The sequence below is a fragment of the Triticum urartu genome, chromosome 6A (genome assembly GCF_056163025.1).
Source record: "Triticum urartu cultivar PI428250 chromosome 6A, HENAU_Tu73, whole genome shotgun sequence".
Lineage (NCBI taxonomy): Eukaryota > Viridiplantae > Streptophyta > Magnoliopsida > Poales > Poaceae > Triticum > Triticum urartu.
In genome coordinates, this window is record NC_141878.1 from 267,959,150 (window position 1) to 267,970,728 (window position 11,579).

General features: G+C 43.1%; 1 protein-coding gene across 1 annotated transcript; it reads right to left on the minus strand.

Annotated features, from left to right (window-relative positions):
* Window positions 1-465: 465 nt before the first annotated feature.
* Window positions 466-1,661, minus strand: LOC147964965 (uncharacterized). Its single transcript, XM_087527069.1, has 4 exons — window positions 1,524-1,661; window positions 1,133-1,435; window positions 848-1,054; window positions 466-744 (listed from the first exon to the last, which is right to left on the minus strand). Exons 1-4 carry the CDS (start codon window positions 1,659-1,661, stop codon window positions 466-468), a joined length of 927 nt encoding a protein of 308 aa, XP_087383195.1.
* Window positions 1,662-11,579: the final 9,918 nt, after the last annotated feature.

Consider the following 11,579-nt stretch of genomic DNA (forward strand, 5'->3'; position numbering starts at 1 on the left):
TTTTTTTAAGAGGGTGGTTTAGGGGGTTTTGGGGGTTAATTTAGGGTGTTAGCTAGCTAATAGAGTGAAGTGTTCTCTCTTATCTCCATGCTTGGTTTACCAACGCTACTACTATGCCTAAACATGGCTTAGATTGAAGTGAAGGCAACATGTGTGGTGCATGTCGAAAGTAATACTAATATCCTAACTTGATCAAGTTTGGATTAGTACTACTTTCGACATGCACCACATGTTGCCTTCAATTCAATCCAATCCATGTTCATTTCACCCACTAATATATAAAAACTCTTCATGCTCGCATCATGCATCATCATAATAACAAGTCCTACTAATCATCATCATACAACTTCTACTCGTTATTAATAACAAGTCATACAATCATCATCCTCATAGTCATCGAACCAACTCAACTTAATTGTTCTTAGCACATGATCATCAGTATTAGGTAGGACCTAAATACCCTCTTTAAGGTAAAATAGCATAAAACAATATAGGCCCTGACTCTCCATTATGGAGAATGGAGATCATCCTGTCTCCAATTCTTGCGCTTCGCACAATGTTGCTTCCAAGTACCTCCTTATGACTTTCCATACATTTTTTCCATTCTATGATTTTTATGTCTCCACTTATTTTAGAAATCCGATATGGACAGGTGAGATTCGTAGGATGACCTGGCCGTATGTTCAAAACATCAAGGCGACCATTCTGATACATCAAATTAGGCACACAATCATTCGGGATTTTCTGTTGAAAAACATAGTAATAACTTCGTAGTTAGCAATGTAGTTAAGTTTTAAAAGAATTTATGAAAAAGATGCACGGATGTCGTAATAGTAAAAAATCTTACCATGGCATCTCCATGGATGTTACCATAGTTCAACACGTGCACTAGTGGCACGTATTGACCATAATGTGGAGGAGTTTTATAATAGATATTGTAATTCTCAAGATCAGTACAAAATGACACCAGATGATTTTTCTCCTGATAAGTTAACTTAGAGCCATCTGTGTAGTAGGTTATGTCTACCATGTTCCGCACATTGTTTGAACAATGCAATTAAGGTATCAATGGAAATAAGCTGTCAACTATTTTGAAATGAACAATATAAATTAGTTAATAGCTATGTTTGAGAAACTCACATAGCGGTAGAATTGGAAGCATATCAATAAGGACCCAAATGTCTATATTATCTTGGTCGATGTTAGGATCACCAAGATCCATGGTGACAAGCATACCCTCATAAAAACCATACATCTTGCAAAGTGCTTCCCAATTTTTGCAACCAAAATGGTTTACACTCTCAGAATTATACAGATTTACTTCAAAATCCACATCATGATGGGTCCTTAGGTGAATTTTCTTTGTTTTGAAATTTTCATGGTCTTCAAAATCCATCCTCTCCAAGACATAGCGTCTTTCATAGCATGGGATAAGCTACTCGAATTGTAAAAGATGAAAATTACACGTTGAAATAGTTGAAGTCATGCTTAATTATGAAAAAACACTTTTCATCGTTGCGTACCGTTTCAACATCGAAGGTCTCCTGGAGCTTAATGTTGAAGCGCCGATCTTCGTCTAGGTGAGGCCTATCGCACAGACCTCGGTCGTCGTTGCACCAGCTGCACTCCCCCAGGAGACTGTCATCGTCTGATGACGACATTTCCTACATTCATAATTCGAAGATTAAACTTGTACAATTCAATATATGTACTATAAAAATTAAAATAGATCATTATTATTCATCACGGGTTGACTATCGGTCTGCCGAGTCTATATGGTGGAGAATCTCCCTCGCTGATTCTCTCTGACATTTGCGACCGTCGGTGATGGTCGTTACTCCTCCTCCCCCTAGTGCATACCAAAGGTCTAGCATAAGGAGAAGAAAGAGAAATGACCACCACGACAACAGTCGGGATTCTTCGTCCTCTCATATATGGTGGAGCCTCGACAGACTTAAAGTCAACCCGAAATATCATTTAATTATCTTTCTAAAAAAAGACATATCGAGCGCCTGAAATTTGCTATCAACTAAAACCCTATAAGCTATCAACTAATCAAATGCATACGCCTTGCATAGTTCTCTCCAATTTTAGCATTCAAAGTAGGAGTAGTTTTCCTATTTGAGCATTCAATAAGCAAAACCAAATCGTAAAATAAATTAATATTCAAATTAGCATGCATTCAATAAGCAAAACTACATCATCTCTTGCGTCCGTACATCATCGAATATTATCACTAATACACCTCGAATAGTATCATACATATAGCATCGCTAATATAGTTAGAACCATAGCGGCCGACGAGTATCGGCGCGGGCGATGGACACCCAAAGAGAAGGAACCATCACAGAATCATAGCTGCAGTGAGATCCTTGAAGAACCTGCCAGGTATTGTCGAACCTGCCCTCCAACGCAACCATGTAGCGACAGATGTGCTCATCCTCCTCGCTGACACGGTGACATACCACCTCCGCGGTGTCTGAAATCTTTGGCACCGTCACTGGCCCACGCAACCGCCACCAAACCCTGTTCGGGTCAACGACGGGCTGGCTCCTCACCAAGCTACGCTCCCCGGAAGATAGCACCTCCCAATACCAGCCCGGCGGAGCCCAGTCCCGTACATGGCCCCTCGGATCAAGCAGGCCTCCTCCGCCGAGTCGACGACGAGGATGCGGGATAGGCATCGTCGATGTTGATGCGGGAATAATTGCTTTAACTAAAAAATAAACTAGTTCTATTAATTTTCTTACTAAAAATAAACTACTTCTATAGTAAAATAAAGTAGTTTTATTAAATCAACTAGTTCAACTAAGCAATTACTATAAATAAAATAAAGTACTACTTACTAAAAATAAACTAGTTTAACCAGTTCTATTATTTTTCTAACTAAATCTATTAAACACTTACTAAAAAACATCTAATTCAACTACTCCCTCCTTCCATCTATATAGGGCCTAATGCGTTTTTTAAGACCGCCTTTGACTATTGAAAAGATTAATAGTACATGACATGCACAATGTGAAAATTATATCATTGAAAGCTCCTTTAACATATGAATTTAACAGTGTGCTTTGTGTAGGTTGCATGTCATATATTATTGCTCTAATATTTAGTCAAAGTTAACCTCGAACAACGCATTAGGCCCTATATAGATATAAGGAGGGAGTAATCTAAAATGCACACTAACCTAACATCTAATGCACTAACCTAAATAAGAGAATGTTCAAATAAAGTAATATTGCTTGGGTTTTTTAAAGAAATGTTCAAATAGAAAATTTAGTAAAAAAGTAAAGGTTTTGCCTAATGCATTCTTCATATAGAAAACTGTTACTCTGTAATTTAATAATTTAGTACTGTGACTATACATAATAATCTATAGAAATTACTAGTATATATACATGGAAAAAATACATATATATATATAAATATATATATGAAAGAGTGTCGGGGCGGCGGCGGCTCACAGCAGGGGCGGCCGGCGAGGGCGATGGCGGGAGCAACTAGGGCGTCGGCGGGGGCGGCGAGGGCGTCGGCGGGGGTGGGCGACAACGACACGGGAGACGACGACGGCGCGCGGGGGCAGGGCACGGGCGACGGCGACGGATTGGGAGGCGGACAGCGACGCCGCGGGCAACGGACGACAACGACATGGGCGACGGACGGAGTCTGTGTGGGCTCCGGGGCGGGGCGACGGTGTCCGGCAGCCTGGCGGTGTCGAGGAGGCGCGTGCGTTGTCAGGGGCAAACTGCAAGATGAAAACCAAAATTTTCACTAGTGTTCCTTATATAAATGAAGCTTTAGTCCCGGTTCTTGACACGAACCAGGACGAATGTACCCCTTTGGTCCCGGTCCGTAACACCAACCGGGACCAAAGGCCTCTTTTCAGCAGCCCAAAGGGCGGGAAACAGAGACCTTTGGTCCCGGTTGGTGGCACCAACCGGGACTAAAAGGGCGCATTGGTCCCGGTTGGTACCACCAACTGGGACCAAAGGGGGGCATTGGTCCCGGTTCATGGCACCAACTAGGACCAATGGCCTTGCACAGCGGCCTGGTGGGAGTTTAGTCCCACCTCGCTAGTTGAGAGTGTGGCGCGCCTGTTTATAAGGCGCGGTGCGCCTGAGCCTTCGAGCTCCTCTCCAAAGCAGGCTTACGGGCCTAACCACTTTGTATCTGTATGTGGGCCTGCTGGGCCTTATGCGTGTAACATCCCAAATTTTCAATTTGGAATGTTATACATAGATCATTCTTGCATATCATATTTTATTGCATTTCGTCTCGCGATCCTCGAAATCCTAAGCAACTCAAGGACCCTCGGAGAGAGTTGGGGATTTCCCCAGTTTTCAAATTTGATTTTATCAAATATTGAAACGAGGATTTTGGTTTTAATTATTTTTCTCGTCGAAAATATTTCATACTAAAATAAATGAGAGGAGATAATATGAATTCTCCAAAATAATTGAAATATTGGAGGAAAAATATTAAAATCAATATTTGTTTTTATTTGGATTTTATTGCAATTTTGTTTGCATTAGAAAAATTGCACGTTTTCGAAATTGCATTTTAGGGCCAAGAAAATGTTCATCTCGTTCTAAATATTTTATTTAGACGGAGAAAATTTGTTTTGGCATTTTTAGATTTTTATTTTATTTTCTAGGATTTTTCTTAGTTTCGGCGGAATTATAAAAAAAAGGTTTTCGGACCAAGCTGGGCCGTAGCCCAGCCGGCCCGTTCCGCCGTCGTCTCCCTCAAGCGCGCCGCCGTGCGCAGCACGGACACCGAGGGGAGTCCGAGCCAGACTCCTCCTCAGGCGCCCCCTCGCCCAAGCCACGCCCCTCGCCCCTTTAAATAGCGCCCCCCCCCCCCCCGCCACCACCACCACCACCACCCGCCAGCACCGCCCAAGCCGCCGCCCCGCTGCGCCTCGCCTCGCCGTCGCCGCCGTGCCTCGCCGGACCGACAAGGTAGCCGTCGGCTTTTTTAAAAAAGAAAACCGATCCGGTTTCTATTTGAAAGAAAACCCTAACCCTAGTTTTTTTCGGTTCGCCAGTTTTCCCGGTTTTTCTTTTTAGCGGACGTTCGTCCGTATGTTTGTTTTAACGAACGGTTTTCGCTCGTTAGTTATAGATAACGAACGCTCGTTCGTTAGCCTGTTCGTCAGTTTTCTTTTATTGGATTATTCCGCGATTATTTCTGATCACGATTTCTGATCCGATTTTGGTTCTAGTTTATCTTTTCGCTCGTTAGTCAGAATCAGGCGATTCAAGCGCCTAGATCTTTGTCTCGAGAACCTCTTTCCGCTTAACCAACTTGCACAAGTTTTTGCTACTGTAAAATTTGACCTAGGTCCAGATTAGTAAACGGTTCTTGTTTCTTTCACCGTTTCAGTTTCGTTGCTTCGTTCGATTTGATTCTTTTATCAAACCGGAGTTCTTAAGTTGAACTTTCTGGTTAGATCTTCTTATTTGAAGTTTTACCCGTGTTTCCTTGCTTTATTGCTTATGTATTCCATTGTTTGTTTGTGATAGAGTTCCCTGAGTGCGAAGCGTGTTATTTGGAGTCTCTAGGTTACGCGGATCGTCAGCAAGGCAAGTAACACTTTGATCATACCCCTTTATCACCCAGTTTTTATGCATTAGTTCCAATCCCCAAACATTGCATGGTTAGGATGTCATTAACGTGTGGGCTGGGAAGTAGTTGATGAGGTAGAACCTATTACCCTGTTACATTTAAACCCCTAGGAGTTACTTATACGCGTTGCTTATATTGCTATGCTATGCTCGTAGACGAGGTTTGGGTGAGTTAAATCCATGACAGATGTGAGATTGTTAATTAATGGTTCAACTTAAGGTGGCAACTTAAATACACATCTGGGTGGATTGAGGCACCTGGAGTACCCAGTGTTGCTTGTATTTTTGGAAATCCCAGAGTACCCGTGTGATCTTACTATGGACCGCCACCCAGGCTCAAAGGGAACTGAGATGATTCATGCTAGAAACTTCTGTGTGCAGCCACAAGCTATTATGGGCTCTAGCATAGTTAAGTAAGTTACGTGAAGCTCTTCAAGAGGTGGATCAGCAGGTAGTGGGTTGTAGGTTTGGTATGGTCTGCCCGGAGTAGAGAGTTAATGTTTCTGAAAGACTGTGTCTCGGTCATCCGTTTCTCAAACACCATGTAGTGCGAGAAATCCAACGGAGGCGATCGAGTCTTGTGGGGAAAAGTGCGCAAACCTCTGCAGAGTGTACGAACTAATCATGGTTAGCCGTGTCCCCGGTTATGGACAATCTTGAGTATCTAGTACTTGGAGTATCTTAATTATCTCATCACTCTAAAATTTATATTGTTGGGTTGATAATTACCTTGATTGGGATTGAGTTGGAGGAACCTTCTCAATAATGTTTCAACTACCATGATAGTTAAATTAAAATATATTCCTTTGTTGTAGGGAAAAATTGGCTTTACGCAAAAACTTTAACCATAGAGCTTTCCACCAGCCAAATATGCATGTAGTGATAGCATTATTCTGTTCTTGCTCTACTGTGTTACTTTTCCAGCATATTCCATGTGCTGACCCGTTTTCGGGCTGCAATGTATTATGTTGCAGACTTTTCAGACGAGGAGTAAGGTTCGTTAGGTCGTTGCCATTGGAGTTGATGGACTCACTTTATCTTCCAAGCCTTCTGTTGTTATCGTATTAGATGGCCCTAAGCCATATTTATTGTAATAAGTTCTCTTTGGAGACATTCGATGTAATAAGTGTGTGATTTATACTCTATTATAAATCCTCGAGTACTGTGTGTGTCAGCATTACCGATCCAGGGATGACACTGAAGCACAGAGACTTGACCGTTTGAGGTCGGGTCACTACAAGATGGTACCAGAGCACACGCTGAGTGTAGGACACGACCACTAAGCTAAAAGCCATAGATCACTATTCTCTCCTCATTTCTGACTTGTCTCCATTTTCTACTCTTTAGGATGGCGGACGCAAGGAACAAGTTTGCACAAACGGATGAAGAAGCAGCTTTTGGACGACACTTGAAGGAAGTTACTAGGTACCTGAACATAGGAATACCCAGCTTTACCGGGACCTACAACGCCACTTTACCAGAAGAGGAGCGATGGATGATTCAAGTTCAAGTTCCAGGAAGAACCTTCACACCGGTCACTAAACCCATAGAGTTTTCCTTTGATGCACCAACCTGGAGTTTAGGAAAGAGTATGGCAGTTCACATCACCATGGGACGCATTGGAGAAGTTTACCAAAAGGAGCTTAAGGATACTATCTACCAGATCTGTGGGTGCTGAGATGAGCAATGGGAGATGATCAGCACCAGGAAGGATAGATCAATTGCAGCTTTCATCCCGGAACTAAACCAGCACATTCGACGCCAGGAGAATCAGATGTGCGCAGGCATGATAGATCTGAAGAAGGCAATGACTAGGATCGCGGAACTGGAGGAAGAACTCAAAGCTACACATGAAGATTATGAGGAGGAAATCGCCGTACTAGTGGACAAGAATGCCGACCTAACAATGAAGCTAGCAGTATTCACGGGAGACCCCACACCAGTAGAAGAAGACAAAGAACCCAAGGAGATTCGCCCAGAGGACTACATCATCATCGAGGACACCGACTCCGACCTGAGCGATGATGACTTTGAAGACGAAGCTGGAGCAGATATCATGGAGTCTGCAACCGAGGAATATTTTTAGTAGACCACCACATCAGTAGTAGTATTCCACCATGTAAATAGCATAGTTCGAGCACTTTTGCGATAGTTAGACCGATTGTATGCCTTGCTTGATTGATTGAGTGAAGTGATTGTGTTTGTCTCATGTGCATATGGGTAGTGCTTTCTCATTAGACCTCATTCTATTCTAATCTCTCCCCTCTAAACCCATCAGATGCCTCCGAGACGTGACCCTGGATTTGCTTTCCCACCGGAGCTCACTCAGTTGATCCAGCAACAGAATACCCTGATGCAGTTGTTAGTTCAGAACCAAGGCAATAACAACAATAACAACAACAACAACAAAAAAAACAACAACAATCCACCACCACCACCACCACCAGTGGACAACTTAGCCCGTTTTCTGAGGTTGCAGCCGCCGGTGTTTTCCAGTAGCACCGAGCCTATAGTAGCAGATGATTGGCTCCGCAGGATTGGAAGGGAGTTAACCACTGCAGGATGTACTGATGCTGAGAAGGTGCGTTTTGTCGCACATCAGTTGGATGGACCAACAGCATCATGGTGGGAGAATTACACTGTCACCTACCCTATAGCCACGGTGACATGGGACCAATTTCAGCAATCCTTCCATACAGCCCATGTCTCAACTGGAGCCATGAATTTGAAGAAGCATGAGTTTCGCAACTTATGCCAGGGGAACCGTACTGTGGCTTAGTACGTGGATGAGTTTAGCAAGTTATCTCGCTATGACCCTGATGATGTGGCCACCGATGCCGCAAAGCAGGAGAAGTTTATGGAAGGGCTGAATGATGAGATGAGTATGCAGTTGATGGTGGAAACATTCACCAACTACCAGGAGTTGGTAGATAAGGCTCTTATGATTGAAGGGAAGCAGCAGCAGATTGAGAGCCATAAGAGGAAGTATGGACAAGGGAGGTATAACTCAGGAGCTCAGCAGAAGCCTCGCCTAACCCTGAACTCGGGAGGACTTGTTCATAACCATGGAGGCCACACCCATAATGGAGGAAGTAACCATAATCATACTGGCCCTAGGAATGGGAATGGGAATGGAGTAGGCAACAATCAGAACCGCCCCAATCCAGCCACACCCACCAAGAGAGACCTAAGCCACGTTACTTGTTTCAAGTGCGGGAAGACTGGACACTATGCCATGGAGTGCCCTGAAGGGAAGAATGGAAACGGAAATGGGAGAACTAGGAAGAAGCCCAATCCATTCAACAAATAACAAGTGAACCATGTTAACGTGGAGGAGGTTGAAGAGCAGCCAGATGCGGTTATAGGAATGTTTTTGGTTAAGTCATTTACCGCTCTTGTTCTTTTTGATATTGGTGCATTGCATTCATACATATCAAAGGAATTCGTGGATAAGTTTAAACTACCGACCCAAAGCCTTAGGACCCCTCTGTTAGTAAGCTCAGCCAGAGCAGAGTATATGTCTAGTCGATGGTGTGACCAGATATCCTTAACCATTGGCAACCATGTTTTTCCGTCTGACCTAATTATCTTGGAGTCACAAGGATTGGATGTCAAAGTACGGAGGAAGCATTGACTGTGTTAGTAAGTCAATTTGTCTCACCACCCTAGAGGGAAAAAGGATCAAGTATGTATCTAGGCATGCGCCAAGAAGTAGCCAAGTAAATACCCTCACGGGAGTTGTTCAGGAAGAAGTGCCTATAGTAAAGGATTATCCGGATATTTTTCTAGAGGAGTTGCCAGGCATGCCACCGGATCAAGATATCAAGTTTTTGATTGAGCTATTGCCAGGAAGAGGGCCGATATCCAAGATACCCTATAGGATGCCCGCGAATGATCTGGAGGAGATTAAGAAACAGATCAAGGAGTTATTGGAGAAAGGTTACATTCGACGAAGTTCATCACCATGGGGAGCCCCAGTGCTTTTGGTTGAGAAGAAAGATAAATCCCTAAGAATGGTTGTTGATTATCGAGCTTTGAATGAAGTGACGATTAAGAACAAGTACCCATTACCGATGATCAATTATCTGTTTGACCAGCTGCAAGGAGCTAAGGTGTTTTCAAAGATCGATCTGCGATCAGGATATCATCAGTTGAAGATACGAGAGAAGGATATACCAAAGACAGCCTTCACCACACGGTACGGGCTATACGAATATACGGTCATGTCATTTGTACTGACTAACGCCCCTGCCTATTTCATGAGCATGATGAACAAAGTATTCATGGAATATTTGGATAAGTTTGTTGTGGTGTTCATTAATGATATAATGGTATATTCGAAGAATGAAGAGGAACACAAGGAGCTTTTGCGTTTAGTTCTCGAGAAACTCAGGGAACATCAGTTGTATGCCAAGTTCAGCAAATGCGAGTTTTGGTTGAAGGAAGTCGGATTCCTTGGACACGTTATATCAGGAGAAGGTATAGCGGTAGACCCCACCAAGGTTCAGTCAGTCATTGAATGGTTGGCTCCCACTTCAGTTAGCGAGATCCGCAGTTTTGTTGGACTCGCAGGATACTATCGGAGATTCATTGAGAATTTTTCCAAGATTGCGAAGCCAATGACAGAGTTATTGAAGAAGGATACCAAGTTTAAATGGACGGAAGATTGTGAGGCAAGTTTCCAGGAGCTGAAGAAATGTTTGACTACAGCCCCAGTGCTGACATTGCCAGATATACATAAGGATTTCCAAGTGTATTGCGATGCCTCTCGCTTAGGACTTGGAAGTGTGCTTATGCAGGACGGAAGAGTTGTTTCGTATGCCTCGTGACAACTAAAAACCGCACGAGTTAAATTATGCCACGCATGATTTGGAGCTTGCAGCCGTAGTTCATGCGTTGAAGACTTGGAGACATTACCTTATTGGAAATCATTGTGATGTGTACACGGATCATAAGAGTTTGAAGTACATTTTCACCCAGAAGGAAGTGAACCTTAGGCAAAGAAGATGGTTGGAGCTTATAAAGGATTATGACATGAAGCTTCACTATCATCTAGGAAAGGCCAATGTCATAGCAGACGCTTTGAGCCAGAAGAGTTATGCTAATACCCTAGAGAGCACGGGATTGCAGAAGGAGCTAGCAGAGGATCTCCGGGATCTTCGATTGGAGATTGTTCCTAGAGGTTTTGTCGCAACTATGGAGGTACAGTCTACATTGTTGGAGAAAATTCGAGAAGCTCAGAAAGATGGCAAAGAGATTGCCGAGATAAAGGAGAAAATTAGCGAAGGAAAGGCCAAAGTTGTTTTTGATTGTGAACTGTGGGGCAAAACCCCCACAGCAGATCAAAACTTTATTGAAGTAAAGAACAAATACAACAAGTTGATTACAAGGAGTAACCAAAGTACAAAGGATAAAAAGGGAATCTTACAAAACTAGCTTAAGGGGGGAGGAAAGAGATCCATTTGAGCAAGTCATCCTTGTAAGAAGATTTGATTCTGTGCTGCATTAGGATAATATCATGCCTAAAAGCAAACCTCCATTTATTGAAACTAGCCCTCTCATTTCCGAACACTTTGGCATTTCTGATGATCCAGATATTCTAGCAAGCAATGAATACCACTTGAGAGAAGAAAGGCTTATCAAAACTTCTCCTTGCCCGAGTAACCAGCTCAAACATGGAGGTGCCAGCAGACCAATCAATCTGCAGATAATTCCAGACCCTAATACTGAAATTGCAGTTGAAGAATAAGTGATCCCTGGTTTCTCTAGCCAGCAAGGTGCAGAGCCTACAATGGACTCCATCTTCCATGTGCCAGTGCCTTCTCTCAACCATATCCTTGGTGTTCAACCTGTCCATAATAAGCATCCAAGCAAAGACCTTGATCTTGAGGGTACAAGAGGATTTCCAAACCCAACAAAGCAAAGGATTGAAGGACTCAGACACAAATGTGT